Here is a 27214-nt window from a genome sequence, read left to right as displayed (position 1 = left end):
GTTGCAATGTTTCCCTAGGCATTTTCTACTTTGTCTGGTGCTGTAGGATTTCTTATACCTGGATTTCTACCATCACATTAAAAAAATGTGTCTTATCTTTAAAACTCAATTTTATGGATGGAAATTTTGTGGATATTTTCATTTTTCTAACTTCATTCATTAAATCATTCCCCCACCTCTCAAAAAAAAAAAAAAAGCTTTATTTTCTAAACTCAAACACTATGAGTAGTGTTTGAGTATAGAAGTCTTTGCTTAAATTGGCATAAATTGGGAAAATGCTACTCAAGTTGCTGAACCAGTTTTGGAGGCAAGTGGTCTCTATGTTTAACATCATAATCACCCAGAATCCCCATGCAATAGTCTATAGACATATAATACAGCCAAATTGCTAGAGTCACACCGAGCCTGTCACCTACCTGAAATGAAAGTGTAAAATATGTTGTTGTGCCATTTTTAATCTAATTGCCTAATAATCATCAAGAGGTAAAGATTCCTCACTATCTTTCCTGAAAAGTTTAAGAACTTAACACTCCCTATATATTTCTTTAGGGTTTTTTTGTTTCAAAAGCCTTCAGTCCAGTTCACTTTGGCAAATGCAGTATTTTGTATTTTTTTCATGTAAGTGGAGCTGGCTTTGCAATGTGTTTAATAAAGTCCATTTCCGCATTGACTATGTGCAACCAAAAGGGAAGATGTTTAAAAAGAGGAAAACGCTATGGTGAATATGCAGTCTCCAAATTGTATGCTGCATTTGCCAGTACAGTTTACTTTAAAGTAATTTCCTAGTCAACACTTGTAAAAAACACTGAACAAATGGTAAAAATGGTGAAAATACAACTTCTGTTAAAAAATAGCTGTTAGACTCACTAAGGCAATGAACTATGGCCATGGCATGTTTTTGTGCTATCTCTGTCTTCTGTGAGGAATGGCAGGACTGTTGAGCACTATAAGCATAAAGTAATTTTTAATTCCTGTGATGAAGTAAGATGATGGGAAGAGTGAAGATCCTCCAACATAGTTTTCTACTCTGTGTTTTCTCCCACAGAAATTTGAATACAAAGGCTGCCTTTATCAACTGCATGGTTTTATTTTTCCTCTCAGCTTCTCATACTTTATAACTTGGCTATGAATTTTAAAGAATGGAACAGAGATGAGAAATTAGCACCCTTTGTGTCCTATTGAAGGCATATCAACCCCTCTTCTTTAGACACTGCAAAATTCCTTGCTAATAAGGCTGACTGAACAAGTCTTCATTAAACTGCATGTTGCCGGCCTGGAGAATTTGTCTCCATCAGCCATTCAGACCATGACCTGGACAAATCAACCGTGATGCCTCAGATGTGAAAAGCCTTTGTTTGGCTTCTCACGTTCTGAACACAATTAGTAGCTCTGCAACTCATCCCCTTGGCCAAGGTAGAGTCATGATGTCCCTTGCTGTAACTACTGGTCTTGAGGAAAGTCACTCTGAGCATTCCTCAAGTGATTCAGTAGAATATGATTTTAACTATGTAACTCCCAGTCCCATGGAAATGAGTGGCAGGTGAGAATAAAGCTGGTTACGCCCAGTTAGCACAGGCATTCTGTACTGTCTGTGCTGACAACCTAATAGGAAATGTAATTGGACAAAATTTCCACTAAACAGACGTAAAGAAACTGACTTATGCAATATGTCTGTCATTAAGGTGACTGAGGCTTCTCTGAGCTTCCAGACACTGTGGTACAGATGTTTACCACCTCTTCTTTCAACCAGGATGTGACTTTTGTGTAACATGACAGAATACACAAGTATTTCATTAAAAATCATCTTCCACTTGAAGATAAAGTTATCATATATGATACAAATAAAGGAGACAGCTTTTTGTAATAGTTATTAAAGGCTTAGGAGCTGTTTCACAAACATGTAACTCCTTGAGCATGTCAGAGTTTGCTTTGCTCCAGAAGAGTGAAAGGCCAGAGTTTTAAGCTTTATTTCCTCCTGATAAATCCTGAGGATTGTGCATTTACTTTGGCACTGGTTTTGCTGCTTCTTCAGATTACGTCTCTGTTCTCGTCAGTGTTATTGCACTGGAGAAGTGGTATGCCATCTACTCATTATGGTTAAGAGTTAAGATTTCAGATTTTTTTGCCTCAGGCACTGGTTGAAACCTTTCTCTGTTATGTGCCTGCAAGTCACAAGGCAGCAGAAGCATGCAGCAGGTGAGCCAGGGTACTCTCTCTTTCTGTCTATGCATATAATTATCTGTATTTCTGTATATGTGGGGGGGGGGGGGGGGTGCATGGATGCATACTCTCATTTGTAAATTCTTGAAAGACTTCAAACAAAAATCTTGGTTGTGTTTTTTTGTTGGAAGGGATGTGTGAACATCAGACCAACCCAACCAAGTGCTCCTCAATCAGACAGTCTTAACAGTGCCTTGTGTTCCCCCTGGCTTCCTCACCCACCCCATCCCTCTCTATGCACAAGGATCTTGGTCTCCTCAGCCACACCACAGATTGCTTTGCAGCAGCAGGAGAAATGTTTTTTGTCAGTTGGAATCCAACCAGGATGTGAGGAAAATAGCATTCTCAGACACTTCTGAACCAGCCTTGTCTTTGGGGCACAGGGCTCCTGCCTACAGCTCAGAGGCCAAGAAGGGCTTGGTCACTTGTGATAAGAGGTGCATCTGAAGGGATCCATTTCAAATGGATTTAAATGGCAGGCATGGTTAGGACACCCTTCGGGTTGAAGGAGGCATCTCTCAGGGTTCTCAGCATGAGAACTGGATCAGCTGGACAGTAGTCTGTCACCTGTGAACTTCTCTACACACTTTTCTTCTCACAGACCTTAAATGCGTATTGGCAAAAGGCTGCTTCAGGCATGAGGATTTATGTAACAAGCAGAAGCTCGTCAGAGACTGTCTCATACATTTCCCAGGTATCAGTGGGTTTGGCTATTCATATTTTCAGTCATGAGAAGTTGTATTTAGCTCTGACTAGTGCCTGAATTATGCCACATGTTATATAGCTGAGGAGTATCTGGCTTTCAGTTAACCTTTTCTCCTAATGTATTTTGATGCCTTTCATTCTCTGTGTTTTGGGTTTTTTTTTTGCTTTGATTATATCCTGGCCTAAACAATTGTGTCCTGCTAGGATGATACTACAGAAACCCATTCTGGACTACTGAGCTTTAATTTTGCCAAGGTTTCCTCCCAAGAAAAGGATCCTGGAATAGCAACTGTTCAGAATTCAGTGGTTGCAAAATAATTGATAAACACAAGCCAAATGCTGCTGGCCGAGGATTATGTTCAGCCTGGGCTTGGTTCCTTCTCTCTTTCTCAACTGCTGCAGGATGAATACAAGCCAGCAGTGACAAGATACTACTCAAGAGCAAGTCCTTATCTGTTATCTATGCTTCAAACGCCTTAGGAAACAGAGTTAAAACAGACTTTCATACAGCTTTCATATTTTTTAAGGGTGAATAGGAATAAAAGAAATATGAATGTGAGGTGAGCTGAAAATGGCACCTTCTCAGGGGTAGCTGGGAGAATGTAGAGACTCTTTGGCAATTTGCTCTGCAGTGAGATCCTTTAGGCTGCCAAGGAGGCTCCAGCAGTAGAAGCTCTGTTGGTTTGCTATCTACAACACTACCTGCCAGAGAGGTGTCAAACATCCAAAGGACAATCTTAGAAGTGCTCACCTGGACACACAGTATTTATCAGCTGGCTTTAGTTTTTCTGTAGGGGTTGTTGGAAAGGTATTGTGGCCACACTGAATTTTGACTGAGCTTCCATCAAGGTCCGTGGTGGGGTTTTGACAGACTGGGCACAAACTGGCAATAGCAAGGTGGGTAGGATCCCTCTCTAGGATGAGAGATGTGAAGTTCAGATTGAGTTCTTGTGTAAAGAAAAACAGAGTTGAAATTAGGTTTCCCACAGCCAAGCAGAGGCTGAGTTACCAGCTTATCAGGCATTTTGGAGTGAATTTATCCTTTACATTTTTCAAAAAGGCTGTTGACAGTTTTTGAGACATTGTGCTTAGAGATAATAACAGCTCTATAGTGCATGTATTTTTTGGAAGGCAGATTTTATTTTTTTCCCCACAAATCTGATTCTTTCCCTAAATTGAGTTAATTAATGTGCACATTTTAAAAGTTTGGGGTTTTTTTGTATTAGACGAAAGGTCAAGAGACTGCCACCTTATGAGGAAAAAAACCTGTTTCCTGAGAAACAAGCTTGCTTCAGTATGTCTGTGACATCCCAGCACCCCATGCAGTGCTCTCTTGTGGTGGCCAGATTAATTATGGACCCTAATTGGGAACAAGAAACAAAAGAGGGAGTCTAGGGAAAGATGACTTCATCTCCCTGCTCATCTTACATTACTGTTCTGCACAAAAAGATTGAGGCAACAGACAGAACAGCAAACAAAACTATCTACATAGAGTTTTCCCTTGGCTGAGGAGAGAAAGGATAAAATGAGAAAAGGAACACGGTTCACCTGGAAAGTCACAAGAGCAGGTCTGAGTTTTCATCTTTTCCAGCTAGCATGTTTGTTTAGGCCCACACCTTTAAAAGTTTTTGTTCAAGCAGTTTGTCCTTGGGCTATTTTCTTCATCTCGTTCTGCTTTAGCCTCAACTTGCTATAAGCCTGGGAGTTTTTAGCCTCTGTGAAAGAAGCTTTTTCTTACACTGACAGAGAACGCCTTGTCTGCTACATGAAGTTGTTACAACAAGGTGTGGGAGGGAAGTGAGGCATGACGGTGTTGCATAAGGGACAGCTTCACGGTTGGCAGACCCGGGGGGATTACAAAACAAATGTTCTGGTTCTTCCATTAATTGTTTCATTTCAGTGGAGTAGTATAGGCTAAAACTGGCTACAGCCTAGACAGATAGGTTGGCACAAGTAAGGACAGCATGTGGCCATTCCTGATTTACTAGTTTGTTTTGGGTTTTTTCTTGGGAAAGGCATCTAACCCCTGATTCTGACTCCTTGCCTATCAACGCATACATATCCCTCTAGTAAGGCAGCTGTGTCTCTTCTGCAGGCTGGCAGGCACCAGCTTTGTTGCATGCTGTTCAGCACCTTTCCCACTCACACAGTGAGACTGCAGGAAAGACTCACACAGTTGTCCCTGCAGTCCCTGATTACTCATTCCATCACCTAGCCTCACCCCCTTTCATTATTTAATTCACAATCACCATTGTACCAACACCCAGAAGTCACAGATTGGCCTTTCGTTTCTGGTTCTGCATGCTGCCACACTCCACCATTCAAACCATAAAACCATTTACCTCTGTATGTAATTTCATGTACTTAAAATTATTTTATACTGATATAATTTAATGGGTAAATGCCAAATCAATATTTTTTCTGTATGCCAGGTGCTTTTTGGCATTACTTCCCAATTATCCAGACAACTTTGCCTTCACACAATCTGTCTGTTTTCCTCAGTGTGTCAAAATATCACATGTATTTTTTTTTCTACATAGTAATCAATATGGGGAAATGAGAAAAACCTGAATAACCAATGGAATGTCACAGAGGAGCAGAAGGATGTTAGCTGTTTCTCAGAGGCACTGACAGATTGTTCCTGTGGTTTTCAGTCTTATGCCTGAACTGCTTGGGGCAGAGGTAAGGGCAAGGAAAGACAAAAATACAGGCTAAACCAGGGCATTTGGGAATACCTAAAAGAGTATTTGGCAGGTGGAGCACTCTGTGTTGGTGGACCGGGCTGTTTGGTATGTAGGTTGGGTCTCCTTCTCCTTCCTTTTATGGCCAGAACTTCCTGGATCATTAAGTCTAATTCCTGCTATCACAAATGGACATCTCCTGTTATTGATGTCATAAATTTGTCTTGCTTGGTGTTTAAAAATAGGTGGTTTATTCCTTCCACTTTCCATCTGTAACACTGCACTGGAATCTCATATCCTTCCAATGATCAAAAACCACCCTCAAATTTTGGTCCTTTAGTTTGAGAGAGACTCGAGTCTATGACTGAAAAACACAGGAACATGTTTCCAAGGAGATTAGAAATTACTGGCTGACTGAGTTCTTTAAAATGTGATATGTGCTTTGCATTTGAAAGTTATCTCTGTATTTACCCAGCCTGGAGTAAATCCAAAGCAGTTCACCTGAGAGGACGAAAGGAAATCCCAATCCTAAAGCCAGTTGGTGACGGAAGAGTTAACGGGACACAATGGTTCCGCTGCTGACACGGGGAGCAGCCTGCTGCATTTCTGCAAGGTGATGAGCTGAAATGTTTGGCAGTTTGGTTTAGTTTCGGGAAAAAAAAAAAAAAAAAAGGCAGCTTTTTTACTGGAGGAAGAAAACCCAAAACTTCGGGGTTTTGTTCGGCGGACTTTGACGTGAAGTTCTGCTCCCGTTTTGGACCAGAACTTCACGTCACGGTTGCTCCCTGCCTCTCTGTCCCTCTCCCACCTCCTGCTTTTCTGGGTGTGCCAGACCTGCCCCCAACCTGCGCATTCCCCACCTCCCCGCCCTGCCCAGCGGGCGGGCCGGCGCGGAGCCGCGCTGGGCTGAGCCGAGCCGAGCCGAGCCGAGCCGCGCTGGGCTGAGCTGAGCCGAGCTGAGCCGAGCTGAGCTGGGCTGGGCTGGGCTGGGGCGGGCAGGGCGCGGGCGCCTTCCTCCGCCGCACCGCGGGGACAGCCAGCCTCCGAGCGACCCGGCCCGGAGACTGCAGCCAGGACGGATCCCTGCTTCTCGGCCGCCTCGGGTTAGTTTTTTTTGCTTCGGTGGGAGGAGGAGGAGTGGCGCATAAACTTCTTTTAGAAGCGAGGTACTGCAGCGGCGCGGCCGGTGCGAGCCTGGGCAGGCGGGGAGATGGGGGGAAACATCTCCAGCCCTTGAAGTCCAAGGGAACCTCCAACACGATGTTATTGACTTGGGAAAATTTTATTTACAGGCAGAGTTTGGTGCTGTGAGCGCTACAAACTCATGTGTAGGATGAGGCAGGGAGTTGACGTTTCGTCCCTTGAGAAGGAGTAATTAAAAAGAGAATTGTACGTTTTAATGTATGCAGCTAAATCGGCGTTTGATTTGCCCCTGTGCCGTATTCATAGCGCGCAGTGCGCTGGGGCGAGCGCACCGTCTTGCAGAGCCGAGGAGGATGTGGGGGAGGAGGGTGGTTTGGTTCGTGAACTTTCGTGGGACGTTATTTCTCTGATCAGACGGAGGAAAAGTTGGCTGTTTCTCTGTAGTAGAAGATAAAATGAAACATACGAAAAGAGCTATATTAATTTTCTCCAAATATTGCTGAAATTATAATGCAAATTTGTGTCTGTGCCCACTGAGATGTTCCAGAGAGGGAAGGTTTGGAAGCAGGTTTTGCTGCGAGCTTAGCAGCTCTGAGTTGTTCTGTATAGAATTTCAGTGGGTGAGTGAGCAATTCAGATTCGTCAAGGCTGCATTGTTAGGGGATTTCAGTGCCTCGGTATTTGTTGAAAGCACAAGCAGCGCATTGCCCTCATGTATGCAGGAATAAGCAGCTGGATTTACACAAAAGTGTACATCAGGAACCGAGTTTTGAAGTGCAAAAAACCAATTTCAGCTAAGTTGTGCTCTATAAGAAAGGATAATCTCAGGCAAAACATTTTATTTCCTCTGTTATTTTCCACATCATTTAGTACTCCAGTATCATGTGTAGGATCATGTATGTCTGAGCACTTTGAGAGCAGGTTGTGTGAGAGCATCCTCACAGATATGTTTATATTTGACCTTCTGAATACTGGTCTGGCTTTCTTTGTAACTTGAATTTTTCACTCTTCACAGCCAGTTCCAAGATGCTCAATTTGACATCAGCTCTCCACATCTAATTTAGTTTTATTAATATTTTTCTGTGAGGGAGCAGCACTAAAATTCATTCAGCTGTTTTGAAATTGATCACACAACAGGGGGGTGAGATGCAGGTGCTTAAATAACCCTTGCTGTATTTTTTCCCATGCAGATTAAAAGGTCAAAAAGTTTTACAATGATCATGTAGCTGCAGCTTTTGCATATCACAAACCATAGCACATCCCTGACTTAGTTCCTGTGAGAACTTGAATAATCTCACCTGCCTAAAGCACTCCTGTGACTTCACTGAGCAGGGTCTTTTGTAAATCAGCTCAGTGCTTAATTGCCTCTGCATGGTTTTTAATCTCAGTTTCTCCATGTTGCCTACCAACTACCACATATCACTTATTAGACCACAGCAGTTTTTCTTTTGTAATTTTCTGTGTAGGTGCTTACAGACTGATTGTTCCTGAATCTCCCGTAGAGCCAATTAAATAGGTTGAGCTTTTGTCTTTTGGTATGTGGTAGAGTTTTTATTCCTTTATATTGTTGTGAATCTTTTCTGAACAGTTCTCAGTTTTTCTATGTTCCTGAATTCTAGACAAAAGATTAGGTTCCACCAGGAGTCATACCATACTGCATACACAAGTGAAATTATTTCCCATCCCCTTCATGTTTTTCTTTTCCTAAATCCTATTATATTGGTTCTTTTAGTCTCAAGATCACATCAGAGGTGATAATCATCCAAATCTTCTCCAGAATCACAGCTTCCAAAGGTGCCATCCATCCCATAGTGTTGTCGACTTCCCTCTGACCCTCTTTACCTGAGGAAAACCCACGCACATTACCCCTAAGTACATACTACTGAACATAGCATTTATTGCAAAACACCTTTACAGTCAGCATTAAATGAGGTGTACAGAATTACTTCCATCTAAAAGTATCTCCTACTGGCTCAGTGTAGCAAGAAAGGCTCCCTTTTGCCACTGCAGCAGAATTGCTGCTCGCAGGATATAGGAGGTCTGCTTTACATATCTTTTATCTGCTGCATCGTGCAAGTGCAGACATCTGAGGAATATATTCGCTCAGCAGTGTAATCTGTTGGCATCTGGCCATCCATGGGCAGACAGGGCAATACCCCCTTTCCAGGTGGTCCCTTGTTAGGAAATGAATGAAGGAATGTAAATGAAAAGAACCAACCTGAACTTTCTCCTTCCCAAATTTAAACTGAACTCCAGAGCACTACCGAAGCTGGAAGCTGCTCAGTTGAGCTTATTGTCTGTTTTGCAGCTGCCTCAGCATGCACAGGTTCCAGCTGGGACCAACAGAGAATCACTGAAATGCTGTCAGGAATGCTGATCCAGGAGACTCTGTCCTGACGTGAAGTTCATGTACTCTTATGAGAGCTTCTGTTCTCAAGAGATTTTCAGGCCGCTTTGCAGGTCAAAAAGACAGTGAAGAAACACTCAGACTTTGGTGTACTTATATAAGACTTAAAGTTTACAAACTGCTGGAGTGGTTAGCTGCTGCAGGCAGGATCCTTGTTCTTCCAACCAAATCAAAAGCAAAGCTGGTCTTGGCTGAAAAGGGAGTTGCTCTGTCTGCTTGACGTCACTTCTTCAATTTCTGTACCCAAGTGCATCAATAAATAAGAAGGGAAGTAAGAAGGGAAATAAGATAGCTATACATCTTTTTTCTTTTTTTTTTCCCCCATCAAAGATCATTGAGAAAAGGGTCTTACCTATCTCAAAAGCAACCAGAACTTTTCTGCTTCGACAATAAGATTCTCGTGTGGATTATAAAAATCTACATACTCTAGAGCTACAGGTACATACAGAGACTCAATGCTGAGAGCTAAAAATTGGGGAAAGCATATGGGATTCCAGTAGCTGCCCTCCTGTTAACTCTACCCTGTGTTTACAGAGGATAATGAGACCAATGCTATCTGTATTTATTCTTTGTGTTGGGTAAGTGTTGCCACTTCCATTTAATGACTTTCTAATGGTTCCCACTGTAGACTGCTTTGCTGGAGGAGGAGATAAAATATGTAGAATTAGTTCCTGCCTTATGTTGAAATTGCAAACCGTCCACTCAACATCCTTGATCAGCCAGAGCTTCCTGTGAAGTGACTATAGCCAGGGACCTCCCGTGTGTTCCCAACACGGAGATTTCTGGGGGACCCTCAAGGATGCCAGTTCCAGGCACGCAGTGCTTTAAACGTGTTTGGTGCACGTTATTTTGATCCAGTTCAAATTCTGTAATTAGCGCCCAGGCTTGTCCGTACAAGCCGGTCCTGCAGCCTGTGGCGAAGGCCAGCCTGTGGCGAAGGCCAGCCCGTGGCGAAGGCAGCCTGTGGCGAAGGCCAGCCCGAAGTGAGCGCCGCACAGCCCCGGCGCTGCCCTGCCCTGCCCTCCGCGGGGCCGGCACGGACACCCAGCCCCGGGCTCCCGGCGGCCGGGGAGGGCAGCCCGCTCCCGCCGCTGCTATGGCAACAGGCCGGGAATGCCTCTGGCTCAGCCGCCCCGCTCTGCGCTCCGAAGCGCCTGCTCTGCAGACAGCTCCATTGTCTGCCGGACAGTGGTCTTTCCATCGGCTTCCAGCGAAATAGCCTCTTCCCGAAGACAAAAGGCTCGGCACAAAGAGATTGAACTGGGCTAAAAGTTTAAAGGGGAAAAAGAAAATCCCCTTAATTTATGTTTTAACTGTAGGGGAGAGAGGAGAAAAATAATTGCGGCTTCTCCTAAGTAATAGTTGGTGATGAAGGAAAGGGGTCATAACTAGGTTTTGTTGGGATATGGTAATTGTTTCCTGATGCATCCTGAAACTATTCACAAGGAGACTGGCTTGCCCACAGGACTGTGGCACGGTTTTTATCCCTGCAGTCAGGCTGCTGCCAACTGACAACTGTTCAGACCATGTAATGAGAGATCTAGGTTTCAGTTTGCTTTATGGGTGAACCACTTTTCATATCCAGAATCATGAGAGTTGATCCCAAGAAACAGTTTTGTTTAGATCCAGCTCGGAGAACTCAAGTGCAGATTTGCCAAGTGTCAATAGATACCTTGTTTTCTAGAGTTTCCCCCTTATGTTGTGGTGTGGTGTTGATGGAGAAATTTAGGGGGGAGGATACTGCTGAGTTAGTAAATACAGGATTTAATCTTGCAAGCTGTCAGCATTTCTAGAGCATAAAAATTTTGGTTCAAATAAACACACTCCCATACATTCTCTTTTCTTGTCTCAAGCAGAAATATGCTTTCCTGAAGCCAGTGGGAAGGCAGAATTCTCCTTCATGACTTCAAGTGCTCATGTGTGTGTTTCTGAACAGAGCCTACAAGAAATGCCATTCCATGTGAGAAGTTAAATTCAAACCTTTCCATAGGGTGCCTATCCTTGTCCACATGACTGGCCTTTTTGTTTCTGCCATTTGACATTGATGTGACCTAGATGAGTGGTACAAATCTGCAAACTGAAGAGATGCGGTGCAAAAGATCAGAATACATTATATTCCTAAATGAGTTAAGATATTTCTTCTAGACTTGTTAACCTAGTGGAAGTCTGCTGATGGTACTTTCTCATCTGAAAGCTATTTCTGACATTTTATATAAGTCCTTTATCTAAACAGACCAGTGGATGAAAAAAATTTCTCCCACCCCCATTTTCATAACATACTGCAGCTATTTTGCAGCATTATCTCATGACAAAAAAAAAAAAAATCTCTTTTCCTAGGACATGATCAGTCCTTGAAATGGTAGAATAGAATGCTCACCAGTGAACTGAGCAGTCATTCTTGTTCATGGCAATGTTGTATTTCTTAGGTAACTCCTGTCAGTTTCTTCCACCAATCAGTGCCACTGTGTAAGATACTGCTTTTGGGTATTTTGGTTATGCATTAAGTGTTGCCCATTCATTTCTTGAATGTTCATTTGATCTTTTTGTAGGAGTACATTAAAATATATATTTTATAATCTGAATACCTTTTGTTTAAGCTCAGTGAAGTACTCATTATCCCATGTTTCTCATTTCTCTAATCCCCGTCGTTTCCTTTGGGCAGACCTCAGTTCTTTCAGGACTCTTCTGCAAAATCTCACATGGCCCTTCAGAAAGCTGAGCTTTGTTTACAGGGCACAGCAGCTGTGGGGGCCCTGTTGTTTTCCTTCACATTGGTCACATTCTGTGCTCAGCTCTTGTCTCTCCAGCGCCGCCACCAATCCAGCTACGCAGTTTGGTGATAGAGGCAGTAAGGCTTCCTGTCACACTGTCCAAACTTTTTTTTTATTTCCCTCCCTAATCTTGTCCTGTACCCTGAAGAGATCTCTTAGGTCCCTTCCACATTTCCAGAATGTAGAAGTCTATTTCCACTTAGCTTTCTGTGGTGTATTTTGTACAGGGATTGTCCTGACACTCAGAGCTCCACCCTATCCAGTCCTAGTACCCTGCCTAATTCCTACTTCTGGTGCCTCAGGACAAAAATTTTCAGGATTCCCTGTTCCTCCCCTCTCTGCGTTCCCAACAAAGGAATGGTGAGCATCATTTGGGGATGAAATACGGCACACAGCTAAGACTAGGTGGTGATGAGGGTTGCTAAAACTTAAAAATTATGAAAGAAGTCAGTTGTCTGAGAAGTTATTCAGGACTAGCATTCAGAAATTTGCACCTTGTATACTCTGTGTTTTGCCTCCAGCTGGAATCATAGCTTGGATTGAAGATGCCTGTTAAAGATGGAAGATGGGAATTTAAAATCAGCACAGAGGAGTGAAGTATAGGTTTCTTTTCACTTCTCCCCACAGTGCTGTGATAACATGATGAGTTACATCTTTCCATTCTTCTCGTGTGGGTCATTTTTGCTCAAACTTTCACACTTAACAGAATGCCTTTCTGTTCACTGTAATCACACCGACATGGTCCAAGGGAGGGAGGAAGAAACTGCTTGTTGGATCATTTTTGTTTGGCTGCTTCTGTGGAGTGACCCTGAATAATCTTGTGTGGCGTGGCAGCTACACACATACATACAAAAAGGAAAAACAAAACTTCAAATGACATAAGATAGGCAACAGCCCAGTATTTGGTTCTGTTGATTTCCTGCAATTGTGAATAGCTGCACAACAGCTGTGGTTTTATGGGGGGAGCCTGGACTGGTTGTGCTAAGGGAGTCTCAGGCCTGGAGCAGATGAGTGTAGAAAAGGGGGAATGGCCTCATCAATCACAGCAATATATTGTAAAACAAGCCAGTCTGTCATAGCAGCCTCCCAGGCTGGTGGACAGCTGCCTGAGGCTGGAGATGACATGCTGATAACACCACAGGATGATAACAAGACTCTCAGACTTGGGCAGAGGGCTGTATAGCAGGGCAATTAATTAAAACGTATTTAGATAAACAAGCTGGAAAGTTTTCTGTCTTCCACCCTCTTTGGGAGTCCTTTTGTTATATGTATACAATGGATGAGCTGGGTCAACTCTGTTATTTTCCAAAGTTGGCTGAAGTTGGTGGTAGGTTGTGCTCATCAGACTGGCAGGGCAAGCACAAACTCTGACAGCGCAGCCGTGCTTTTCATAACACTCTCCAAGACAATGCCTGTAGCATCACTTTTTTTTAAATGGGCAAAAACTGAGATCAGTGTCACTGTAAAGGAGGCTGGTGTTAGGTTACCACTAGTGGGAATATTTCTTCCTACTGTGTTCTGTCTCTCTGAATTCTCATGCTCCACATATGTCCAAAACACATCTTTAAAGGCCTCAGGAGGTGAAAACCAGCAATGCAGCATCCTGCAACAGACCAATATGAATTTTGAAGACAATAACAGAACAAAAACCAAATAAAGTGGTGCCTATCTCACTGTAAGAAGCATATTTCATGATCTGTTGCTGCAAGCATTTGCTTCCCAAGGTCTTGGTAAGCCTTTTTCACTTGCCTCCAATATTTTTTGGTGGACTCAGTGTGTGGACCCTGTTTCTCAGCCTATGGGAGGAGCAAACAGGACAAAGCAAAAGCCCAGAATTTCTCCTTGCAGTTCACAGCCAGTCTGGTATGTGAGCATTGAGCCTTAGCTGTTTACTCCAGTCTCTCCACCTTTCTCTTTGTTTTCATACAGATACACTTGCTTGCAATGGCCAGTGTACAGAGAACTACCTTGACTCACATAAGTTAAGTTTTGCTGTTTTATTCCCTACAGGAGCTTCCTTGTTTATTCCCTTTATCCTGTATGGTTCCTAGAAAACCCACAGGCTTTCACATGACTTATGATAGCCTGTTTATCAAACACACATGACAACAACCATTAACACTTCTCATTACATCAGTATTTTTGTTTTGATACAGAGAGAAAACTTGTGGAGCAGAGGCTGTAAATTGCTCACTGATGTTCACTTAAACAGTCACATGGTTCAGATTATCACCTAAGACTTTTGCAGCCCGTTCCTGTGTCATATCCTTTGCATCATCCTACTTCTCAGGCACTTCTAATTACTAATTTTTTATTGAGGGTGTGGGTGTTGAGCTGGCAGGTGCATCTTAGTGATATCTATGTGGGTCAGGCATTGCATGTAGATCATGTCCTTTTCGTTTTCTCACACTATTTTCGGCCAGTTACCTTCAGTCCTTTGTGTTATATGTCAAAAATCCCTCCAAAATTAAAAAAAAGAACAAATTCAGATACACGTGGCTTTGTTACAGCTCTTCTCACCTTTGCACTGGGCACCTCACCTGTTAGCTCATAAAACTTCCCTGTAGCCTGGAGCTCACATATGCTTTGAGGCAAGAAGAACTGGCCAAACTGGCTACTCTCATGCAGTTACATGGCCTTCTCTGCATTTTAAACAGAAAGTGTTTGCATAACAAGCTACAGGGGTGAAAAGTATTAGCATTAGGCAAAAGTTGAGCACTGCAATCTTCTGTAATTTATAGCTATGCATCAGCTGTGTTGTCTATGAAACACACTTGTCTTCACAGTTCACCTGGTAACTAAATTATTAAAATACATGACTGAAATTGAAGTTTCCACAGAATCTTACATTAGAAATTTCTAAATGGGTCTTTGGGTTTGTTTTAAATATCAGCAGTGATGTAACTTGTAAATCATTTTGATATGGCTCAGGGTAAAGGTAGTGTATAAATATGAGATTACCTCTTGACCGCAGGACCTGAAATACGCAGACAAATCTGGCAGACAGGATGTGAGCTGCTGACTTGATATGATATAAAACTTGATCCTGGGATATGCCTTGGGCACAGGAATGAGGAAGTTAGTGCTACTATTTTTAAATGTTGTGAGTGTTTGCAGTAGTGCATTTTGAAGATATAAAATATCCTGTCTCTTTCTAAATGATGTGCAATGGTTTTTTTTTGTAAGCAGTGGACTGAGCAGTGGTACAGGCTTATTCAACATCCCTGTGCATTGACTTGTCTTTTTTTGCTAAAGAATCAGCACAAGACTGAGCAGATAGTTGGGTGACACTGGTTTCAGCCATGCATGAAGTGTCCACCTAGGAATCAGAGAACCAGTTATTTTGCATTGACTACCAAGTTGTCATCAGCTGATGCTACCATTTGTGGTCACTGCCCGTACAGTTTCTGAACTGATGGACTGGCAATAGCAAACCCAGCGTCCTTCAGCCACTTAACACACATGATGGTCTCCTGCCTTGGATTTTCCTATAGCTATGGGAACATTTCTCACATTTATTCAGCAGGGCCAGACTCCACACATATGCAGTACTGCAGCAGCCATTTGAATCCATACCTCAAGCCATGAGCCCATGGTGTGTTGCTTTGCTATCAGAGGTTATACTGCTCAGTGGGACCCCAGATTCTGAGTGGATGCTGTAGCTGGCACCTTTCCACCTGCAGTCTGGCACTGCAAATGACAGGCTTGTTTCATGTGGTATTAGCTCAGATACTCAAGACAAAACTAACAAGGTCTGCAAACCTTTGTATTTTGTTACTGGTCCACCATATATTGCTTGAAAAGTTACAGCATAATGAAGTCACGTATTGTCTGTGTATGAGAGATTTAAGTCATTGCCTTTTTCAATATCTTTGCATGTATATGGCTGGCTACAGATTTATCCTGCTTGCCAGATACCAGTTTCATGAAGCATCCCGGGCTTGCAGACACATTTCTCTTTCCTTATTCACTCTAATTTCTTCATGAGGTCAATAGTCTTATCTCAGTGGCAGTTCCACTATTGAAGCATGTGTTGTATGTACTGTGGATTAAAATCAGAGAGGGAGGCAGACATCTGTGGAGAGAAGCAAAGTCCAAAGTATGTTGAGGAAAACTGTCTTCATTTATCTTTGCCAAAGTACCTTTAAAGGAACTGCTTTTGAAAAATGTTGCTCATGTCTTGTTTTTCTCCTTTGCTCCTTGAAAGATGAAGTAGCATGATTCATTCTTCTGCAGAGACTCTATCATTCTCTTACTGATCTCTCTGCTGAAACAGGTTCATTTGGTGTTTTCCAGCTCTGCTCTGTCCCTTCACACCCAGGCTATCTAAACGAGGGAGTGTAAGTATTCCTGTGGCAGTAGCAATGACTAAGTCTAGGGTGTAGTCACTGTCTTGGTAATCTCTGGACTGAGCACACCTTGCTGAGAACACAGATGACATAGTGGGAAAAATATGTCAGTTATATCTGTGCCATGTCTTCAGGGGTAGAAATGAAGGTGCTTTGTAATGAATCTTGTAGGTGTGCTTACTTGCTAAGACAATTACTTTATGAATATACCTGTTTGTTTAATAGAAATAAGTTCTCAGGTAGAATAAGGAGGTTTTAATCTTTTCTCCACTACTTAGGTGAGATCTGTTCACAACTTGGATCGAATTATAAGCAAATAGTATTGTGTCACATGTTGCATGTGAATTCTTTGAACAGGCATAGTGTTGTCTGAATCTTGTAAAAATCTTGAACACTTCTTCCAATTATATCAGTGTTAATGTACCACCTTCTGGCCAGCTAATGGAAACACATGATCTGATCTTCAGGAGCTTTCCTGCTCTGTGGCTCTCAAATGGGCTAAATCAAAACACCTCTTTTTCTGTAGTAATTCTGGGACCCATTCACTACCATTGTGTTACACAAGAGAAGAACTCCACTCTTTTATGTGAAGAGAACAAAAAGTGTTTACTTCAATTTCTTTTTAGACTAGCCATACTTACTGAAAAAAAAAAAAAAAAACAAAGCAAGCTATGTTTAAGTGATAAGCAGTGCTTTTACTTGGAGTATGAAATGTTTTCTAGCTATGATTAGGAGAATTTTATTCCCTTAAAAAGTAACTGCCTCTTACATGTAATTCCTGCCTGATGTAAAGATGTAACAGTTTTTTCAAGACACTAACAACCTTGTCCATTATTTTCATGAACTATTGGAGTTCACTTACATGAATTTGGAGTCTACTGTTCAAATGATAAATTGGTATGAATCGAAGACATAGGCAGTTACACTTCAAAGCTGCACATCTCTCTTTGCTGCAGTGTTCTGGTGATTTTTGGATAGGCTGTGTGCTTGTTCTTGACTGTAATTCTGTCTAGGAATATTAGTACACTAACTTCTAAGTGTTTACAGGCTAAAAACTAATCAGTAGCTCTGGAAAGAGCATTTTCTGAATATGGATATTTTATGCACAAATCTAATATATCAGTTTTGTGCACAGTGTGTTACAGATACTTGGTTTTGTTTCAAGACTAGCTGGACACATTCTGATTTCTTAAGGCACTGCATAGTACACACTGCAGAACATGTAAGGAACTTCTATAAAACTGTAGCTGCAGCCAAGATCTGTACAAGAGAAAGGGGAGTTCACTGTACACAGACTGTGAATTGCTGAAATATTTTTTCAATTATTCCATACCATATCTGACACGCTGGTGGTACAGAATTTTTTTTTGAACCAGAGTTTCAACTACTCAATAAACATAACACAATAAAAATACTGAGTATTTTTAAATTAAATCACTCGAGAAAGTTCTGCATTACCAACTAATTTTATCTTGAACATTTTCTTTATTTAAGGAAGAGTGAAAGGGCTCTGATTGAATTAATTAGTTTCTCCAGTTAAATAAAGATAAATAGAGAAGAGGAAAATGATTGATAGCTTCCTGCATAGTGCAATGAGACTTACAGCTGCAACTGCTGCTGTTCTGGTAGTATGAAACCAGTGTCTTAATGGTTAGTTCAGTCTTGTTTGTTGGGAAGATGCTCTTTTCCTTTTCTAAGCAGCAAGGGGTGGTGTGAGTGGAGGGGACACCAGGCAAATAATTCCAGGCAGTCAAGCACTGTAAGCACAAACTCCTGAAATACAGTAGTCCTTCCTTCCCATAAACACAGACTTCTGTGTAGAAAGATAATTGTTAGAAAAAGTCAAAACATCAATGGAAAAAGTAGCAAAAACCTCTGGGGTCTTTTAAGATAGTATGTAGAGGACTGTCCTTTTGAACAGTTTTCTTGCAGTATGAGGGCTGCTGCAACCTAGCCATGAGGGCTGAGTCATCATTTTCTTGTATTTCATCTTCAGTTTAGTATCTGCATGATGGCTTACATCTAAAATGAAAAATAGCAGTTCTTACAGAGACTCATGGGGATAAATTATTTGAACCTAGATGAAATTCATTGTGTTTTAGATAGATCTCAAAGTTCCCTGATATAACTTCTTTGTAGCTTCAGATGATTTAACTTCTTTTGACAATTAAACTTCTTTTAGGACTTATGATGAATTTGCAATAGTTAACCAAGCAACAGGCATTGTATTTGAGTAGTCACTAAGCCACTGCTGAGAACAGTCTGTGTAGTACTACTGTAGTATGGATTTGGGATGCAACAAGGTTTGAGCAGGCCAGATTTATGTGGCCTAAATTTAGACAATTGTGTTCAAAGAGATGTTGTGATTTGGCAGAGTAATATGAATTGAAAAGTTGCCTGAGGATGAATCCATTCAACATGATCTGAGAAGTCAGTCAAGTGGGAGGAGAATGAGTAAGAGGAAACTGCAGAGATTGGATCTGTGACTTCCATCTTTCATCTTGCACCTTCTCTTGCTGCTTATTTAGTCTGTGGTGGTTTTGAAATGTCTCTTAGCTGAGCCATAAAACCTAACTTTTGTACTAACAGTTAACATCTTGGAGAACTAAATTGCTGTTAAATTTTTGCATGTGGTGTGTTCAGTAGAAAGAGTAGAGGGCATGGCCTGTGTGAGCAGTCACCTCTTCTATATGCCAGAACTTGCAGAGACACTCAAACGAGTGAGAATGCATACAAATCTATCTTGCAACCTGTTGCATGTTGGTGGTAAAGCGGTTTGGGATTTTCCAGCTGCCCTCTGTAGTCTTCTTGAAAAGAGGCAAGGTAGATGCCTCTTTTTCTGTCTCCAAAATCTGTTCCGAAGCTCATGGGAAGAAGGTATCTTGCAAGGTTGTGAGAGGACATTTCTTAATGTTACCACACACTAATTGATAGCAAAGGTACCTAGGAAGCACGTGGATGTAATAACTGCTATCCTCACAGGGATTTCTTCCATGCAAAATAAGCAGGTAGTACCTTCCTGTTGACAAAAAGTCTTCTGTACTTTGGGCTGTATACTCTTGTACCTAGTTTCTGTGCACTTTCCTACTGTATGTTTTTGCTGCTGTCTGCAGCAGTAACAGATTTGACCTTCAACCATTAACAGAGCTGTGATAAAAGGGAAGCTGAGGAGAACAGGCCTGGCATCATAGCTTGTACTAAATTTGAAAGTCTTTTCAACTGCATAGATGCAATAGAGCTACTAATTGAATCAGTTTATAGGTTTATATCCACTTCTGTGGCATTTACCCACTTACACTGTGTTCTGGAGGGTCCTAGAAATGTGCTGAATACTGAGGTACAGAGGAACAGTGTTCCACATGTAACACTTTCATAGTCAGAAACTAGAAAAAAGTGGGAAGAGAACCAGAATCTGTGATGTGATATGATAGTGATGTTTTCCCAGAGCCATGTACGAGGTTGGTGTCAAGGCTGGAAGTAGGAGTTCAGTTGTATCATTTCAAAGTGATGGCCCACTCACTACATCTTTTAAATTACACCATCTCTCTTGGTAAGATCAGAAACACAACAGACCAGCCCAAAAAATGTGCACAGACACAGTTGTATTGACTTGGATATGGAAAAGCAAGAAAATGACCTGATAGGGATGTCATAGAAATTCTGTGGAAGTATAGCCTTAGTCATGGAGACACAACTGCACAGCAGCCTGGACCTTGATTTCTTCCAGATTCTGTCTTTCTGCATTTTCTGCTTTTCCATAATTGCTTATACAGACACCACAAGTTTTGTTGCTGGCATCCTCATGACCTGGCTGTTCTTTAAAGACCAAGTCTGTATACCAGTGTCTGGTGGACTTCATGTAAAGAGCCCTAGAAGAGATCCATCTATGCCAACAGAAATCTTAGCAGTGCTTGCTTTGTCTGGGGGACTGGTGTAGACTACATCAGGGAAGTCAGGACCCCTTTAGAAGGTGTGACATGTTAAGGGTGTATCTTTACTACTGACTAAAGTTTAAAGAGCTATCTGAATTATACATATTATTATATTCAGGTAACAGGAGCAGTCACAGCATGAAGCTCTGAGCTAATTTCTCTCAAGAGGCAAAATAGATGAGTACTCAGAAATTTGAAATTTCAGGCATTTGCTCAGGTCCAATTCTGAAAGTTGTTATCTGCCTTTCTTTTTTCGAAGGTACATAATACCCTCAGATCTTCTTCCTACTTCCATGGCACAGTTTTGATCACAAACACTTTACAATATCAATGTCCTTTAGCAATTGGGTGGCTGCCTTTCCCCCAAGCACAAGTAACATGATACTACCTGGTGGTTTTGGCCAAAGTAATCATGGTTTAGCCAAATAGGAAAATGAAAAGATGAAACATTAAAGAGAACCAAAGCTTTTTTTCCTTGTCACAAGGAAATTAAAATTGCAGGCAGAGAAGAGGTGGTCTGCTCTTAAGCAACTCAGATCTTATTCCAATGTATCATTCACCTTCATATATAATTCTCAATTGTAATAACCCTTAGAACTTGGTTGATGTGTTTTGTTCTTAGATCAGAAGGTCGGGTAAACTTGCATATTGCTGGAATGAGAGGGCCAGAATATCAAGTTAGCCAAGACATTATAATGAGCTTATGGCAGCACTTCGGCTAGCATGATTATTCCCCATTTCATATTCTAAATGGTAGCTGAAATAAAAATTCAAATTGTCTGTTATGGTTGAGGCAGAATGCAAATCAAGCTCATCTTTTTTGGAAAATGGTGGCAATTTAAATAATGACTTAAAATAGTTTGTAAATTATGCTCAAATCACAGGTGAACAGCTATACCACAGTGCTACATTTTACATTTACTTCTTGCTTGTACTGAAGAACAGTGGCTTGTGTAAAATATGGGATGTCTGGGAGAAGCAAAAAGCACACATGCCAACACTGCTGTATCATGTGAGCAAACATGGTGGAGCTACAGAGTATAATTTCATGCTGGCTGCTCATTTTTTGGAGCATTCTGATTCATTAGCTCAGTAGGAAGAAAATGAGAAGAAAATCCTTAAATTTCTTAACACTGAGAATTTGTGCTCATTTTGGAAAACATCTTATTACCACTACAACAATCCTGGGAAGAGCTGGGACTGAAATAGCTCACTGTGATACAGTTTTCTAGGAAGTGTCTTGGCAGAGCCTGAGACTAGGAAAACAGCATTCAAAGGTGCCCTGTGCTGAGACAGGATGAGGACAGCTTCCACAACACAAGTCAAAACCATGTTTTTCCTTATCTTAACATATATCCTTAGATCACAGCTTCACCAAGAGATGTTTCAGAGACATCCAAGGACTGTCAGACTCTTGTACACTGGGTACGACAAAGAGTCTCTTCGCTGAACACATCCTGGGGAAAAATCACAGCTGGGCACCTTTTGTAATTCCATCACCATACACCCCACGTGCTTTTGTGGTAATGGCAAATGCACGGACAAGCACATGGGGACAGATTGCAGCTGTGCTCTTCCTCAATGCTCATTCCTCTTCCTACTGGATTATTCTCTGGAGCAAAGGGTATAGGGACAGAAAAGGGAGGAAAATTGTAACAAGACTGAGGGAACATTCCAGGCAAATAACAGAACATAACTCTAGAGAAGAAATGCATCCTGAAAGTTTAGAGAGGGAAGTTTTAAAAAAATCACTAAGACATGTGGTTTCTCCTTTTGGTCATTATGTTGGGATGAGATCAGTACAATCATTGCTGTGATTCCTTTAATATGTCTTTCTGGATTCCTTTACTGTGTTCAACTGTGTATCTTTTAATTAATTCTTGTCAGACTCCTCAGCATTTTAGCCAAGTCTTTTGACTATCTTATTCTTGCCCAACATATGAATAGGCGTTCCTTGAGCGTGCAGACTCTGAGGGTTTTTTTGAGGAGTGAACTAGGTAATTCCAGAATAATTAACTGTAATTTCCTCCCCTCCCCTCTTTTTTTTAAAGACAACTCCTCGTCTCTCCAGGAAGATGAAGAGATAGATATGGAGGCTGTCAACTGGCAGCTGAACAACACCTCCATGAATGGCCATTCATCTACCCCAACCACAGTTCGCTTTCCCAGCTGGGTGACTTTTGATGACAATGAAGTCAGTTTTGCACCACAGAGCCTTTCTCCCTTGAAAACAGATACCCCACCTGCAGAAACACAGGCTCCAGATGTTAACTTTAATCTCACTACGTCTTTAAAGAAAAGAGAGCGTCCTAAAAGCACATTGGGAGACCTCTCCAAAATTCAAAAACTAAATCTCTCTTCTTTAACCAAGTTGCCTTCTGTTGAAACACCACCGTGGAGTGCTACTAATCCCTTTCTGGATGAATCTCTTCGAGATGTCCAACCCTCACCCATCAATCCATTCAGCTCATTCTTTGAGGAGCAAGAGAGGCGTTCCAAAAGCTCTTCCGTATCCAGTGCTCCAGGCAAAAGCCAAAGAGACTCTCTCATTATTCTCCATCAAGAGCCTGATACTGTCGGTTTCCATGAGGCAAACAAGACTGTAACGCACACAGATGCTGTAGAGCAGCTCAAACAGCTCCAGATCGGAGACCCAGATGCTGTGAGCAGTCCTACCTTGCCTGATGATGACCCCATGATGCCTTATGATCTGGATGCAGCTTTATTTAACCTGGCACCTGCTCAGCCAAAGGATGGATGGCCAATGATGCTGAGGATCCCAGAGAAGAAGAACATTATGTCATCCAGGCACTGGGGACCAATATACGTCAAGCTGACCAACAGTGGATGTATACAGCTTTTTTATGAGAAGGGACTAGAGAAGCCTTTTCGGGAACTCAAACTTGAAATCAATCATGAGATTTCAGAGCGCAAGCTGCAGAACTACGATGAGAATGGAAGGATACACAGCGTGCGGTTGGATCGCACAACATACAAGGAGAAAAAGAAATATCAGCCTAAGCCAGCCATTGCACACACTGCGGAGAGAGAGCAAATTATCAAGCTTGGGACTACAGATTATGAAGACTTCCTTAGCTTTATCACTGCTGTGCAAGACACACTGATGAACTTGCCAGCTTCATCAACAGATCTGAGCACAGTAGGACTGAATTATCAAGAAGAAGAAATCACTGTGGATGTCAGGGATGAGTTTCATGGCATCTTGGCCAAGGGAGATAGTGTGATTCTCCAGCACAGTGTGCTGACTCATATCTATGTTCTCAGCTTCCTTTCTGGCCTGGCAGAATGCAGACTGGGCCTTAATGATATCCTGATCAAAGGGAATGAAATAGTTGCAAGGCAGGATATTATGCCCACTACTACCACTAAGTGGATTAAATTATACAGCTGCCGCTTCCATTCATGTGTGGATGAGGATATGTTTAATAACTCCCGTATTATCCTGTTCAACCCCTTGGATGCCTGTCGGTTTGAACTGATGAGATTCAGGACTGTCTTTGCTGAGAAAACTTTGCCTTTTACTCTAAGGACAGCTGCCAGCATCAATGGTGCTGAGGTGGAGGTGCAGAGCTGGCTGATGATGTCCACGGGGTTCTCTTCCAACCATGACCCTTTAACTCAGGTCCCTTGTGAAAACGTGATGATCCGTTACCCCGTGCCAAGTGAGTGGGTGAAGAACTTCCGCAGAGAGAGTGTCCTGGGGGAGAAATCTTTGAAAGCCAAGGTGAACAAGGGAGCCACTTTTGGATCAACCAGTCTGTCTGGTTCTGAGCCAGTAATGAGAGTAACTTTGGGAACTGCCAAATACGAGCATGCCTTTAATTCCATCGTATGGAGGATAAACCGACTGCCTGACAAAAACTCAGGTGAGTGGCATATACCATCTGTGCAGGAATGAACTGAAACAAATTATGTATTTTGGAAGATAAGAAATACTGAGTTTAAATGGTGAGAGATACATCATCCTCTGTAGTATACCAAAGGGCATAAGTTAGTTGCATGAAGTATTTGTCTGACCCTTCATTGTAATAGTTTTACATACACTGCAAATATAGCTAATGATAAAAACAGTTTTATGTTTTCTAGATGCAAAAATATGTGTTCTGTCTCTTCTTGAAGGTATTTAAAAGAGGTAGCACTTAGGTAGATGGTTTAGTGGTAGACTAGATTCATGCTAGGTTAATGGTTGGACTTGATAATCCAAAAGATATTTTCCAGTAAATGGTTCTGTGATTCTCTGATTATGAAACCTAGGCATCAAACATCTGTGTGCTCAGTTATTGGAAGCAGGGCTTTTTCATGTAACTTGTAAAAGCAAGATTCTGTGCTATGGACTGAATGACAGGATCAGATATATTGCTGTAGCTCCAGCACATGTGATATCTTTTCCAAGCATACTCGGCTCATGCTATGTATTTCAATGCATATGCCACAATTAATACCTCTAAATTATCTGAAATGGGGATTGTAAGAGAACAGAAGACATTGCTCAACTATTGAAAAAAATAGGCATTTCCAAACACCATTTTGTGGCTATGATCAGTGCAGACAGGGAATTACAGCTTAAACATGAAGAGAGCATACCAACACAAAACCCACTTTGTATTTCTATCCCAAGTCTTTGTATTTCGAGTAACATGGTCATAATTAAACATAAAAATGATGTAGGCAAGCTACTCTTCCCCTTGGCCATTTCTGCTAGTCATTCTATTTGCTGCCTGTCATCCATGGTGCACAATAAAGCTGGACAACTCTGGTTTATTCTTAGTTGTAGTCAATTCTACTTCTTGACTTATCTGAGCTAGAATTTTACGAATGAGATGGACTTTTCAGTATTAATGCTGTAGTAAAGCATCTGGGCACTGGGAGGGTTTCAGTGTTCCCTGAAGGAAAGTTCACTGTGGTACCAGATTTGGCACTCTCTATATGTTTTTTCTGAGTTGGAGTTATAGTGTCAGCAAAACAGTGATCCAAGTGTCCTAATCATTTGGGTCACATTTCACGTCAAGGACACTAGTTTACACCACGTGTTACAAATTTGGAGGGATATCACTGACAAAAAGGAAGCTTCAGGTTTGATGTAGACTGAGGTGGAAGAAGACAGAGCTTGGAAACCCGAGAGAAATACAGCAATGAAAAATTCACCCCAGGCTGTTTATGAGCAATAACGTGCTTATGAACAAATCTCAATATGCCATCTGCACAGGCTCTGGGAATGAGATGCTGTGAAATTGGGCCTTCTGTGGTATCTTCTCTCCAAAGATCTCAGTGTACCACACAGACATCACAGCTGAGGAAACAAAAGCCCTCAGACTTTAACACAATTACAGAACATGCCAGTAGCAAACTAGGAGAAGAGGCAAAACCCCTGTCTCTACTGTCTTCTGCAAGGTGATGATGCTGCCTTACTCATTGCTACTCTGAGGGAGATACTGATCTGTGCCTCTTGTTTCCTTCTTTCCCATTGTGACTCATTATTGTATATACACTGTGACAGGGGGAAGGAAATACATTACAGATTTGTTGCTGCTGTTGGACCCCTGCCACAGAGCATCTATCCATCAGTGTCATCATGCAAAACGCAGGGCACTTGGTATTTGTTTACATCCTGAGAGGAAGAGAGTGTCCTCACCCCTCCGGTCAGATCAGATGTTATTTCAGGGAAAGGAAGAGCCTTGGAAGCACTGTCTTGGCCAAGACACATGAGGTATGTGAGAGGGAGGGAATCCCAAAGTGATGACAGGGCAGGCCAAGTAGTTTAAATCTGACCTTGCCCTTCAGGGCCTATTTCTGTTTATTGGTGGTACTTCATCTCATGGTTCTCCTTTCTCAAAGTATATGGCAAACAAAGAGGTATATTAAGTGGTACTCAGAAGCATTCATTCCCACTCCCTCTTAGATTTGCCTGATGGACAACATATGCTTTTGTCCAAGTGATAGTCATGTGGGATCTAGCTACCAGCCTTGTGCACGTTTGGCTGTATCCAGCCCCATCCACAAGTCATATAATAACCCAGCTTCATGTATTTGCAAAGTTGTCATAAATGATGCAGTTCTCAAGCACTAAACACAAAACTATGAGTCCACTGACTCACACTTTATGCTCTCTTACTGTGATACCTGTAACTCACCCGTGAGAGCACTCTGGGTCTTCCATAAATATCTGGCCTGCTAATGAACTGCTTTGATGCCTGGGACTCCAGAGTAGGGGAGAAGTACTGGCATCACACTGGAACTGAGGGAAGTGCTGCAGGTGGCCACAGCCTGCAGCTCCACTTGCCTCCAGAGGCCACACAACAGGTTCACACCACTTGGGGTATATGCATTGCATGGGTGCTCCAGCACATGTGCCTGTCTGCCAGACATGCTCACAGGAGTATGTATGTAGGCACACATTTTGGGAGTTTCCGTTCATCCACAGTGTCTGCTCTGACACACAGTCCTTTGCAAACACAATCCCAGAACTCCAGAGGTCTCCAGCTAGCCAGCTGGAGCTCCTGTGCTTCACTCCATTCCCTGAATGTGGACTGGTGCAGTCTCTGTGTAGAGGTGAGGAGTATGACCCTCAAACCTGCCATCCCCAGGAGAGCGTGTCCCTGCCATAACTCACTGCTTGTATGCAGGTTGTGGCATCCTAAGCTTCCAGATTGTTAAGAATTCTTTCAGCAGCTTTGCACTCTTACCTGAATTTTTTCTTTCTGTGCTTTTTAATGGGATGGGGCCCTTTGCACTCTCACTCTAGGAGACAGTGTTATCAGCATTGTCTGTATTATTTTGTAGCCAAAGTATCTGCTTATGACTGAACATTGAAAAGCATGTGAGAAGTGAAGGACAGTGCATACTCTGACTATGATTTGACCTAAGGAAAAAAATTGGGACTGGATTCTACTGAGCACATTGCTGAAATAGACATAGCAAATATTTGTCCATTTTTACAGCTTGGTAAACTTTATTGCCTGTGACATATTTAAAATTAATATGAACG

The 27214-nt window shown here is 42.0% G+C and overlaps 1 protein-coding gene across 4 annotated transcripts in view; it reads left to right on the top strand.

Moving 5' to 3' along the window:
- Window positions 1-27214, top strand: part of STON2 (stonin 2) — a 70148-nt gene that overhangs the window by 31799 nt on the left and 11135 nt on the right. For all 4 annotated transcript variants that reach the window (XM_038139460.1, XM_038139456.1, XM_038139458.1 and 1 more), the window contains exon 5: window positions 22260-24095. In XM_038139460.1, the coding sequence (XP_037995388.1) occupies window positions 22260-24095 (1836 nt within the window). The remainder of the gene's footprint in view (window positions 1-22259; window positions 24096-27214) is intronic.

This window comes from Motacilla alba, chromosome 5, assembly GCF_015832195.1.
Source record: "Motacilla alba alba isolate MOTALB_02 chromosome 5, Motacilla_alba_V1.0_pri, whole genome shotgun sequence".
Lineage (NCBI taxonomy): Eukaryota > Metazoa > Chordata > Aves > Passeriformes > Motacillidae > Motacilla > Motacilla alba.
Note: the sequence above shows the minus strand (reverse complement) of the source record. Positions and strands in the feature narration are given on the sequence as shown.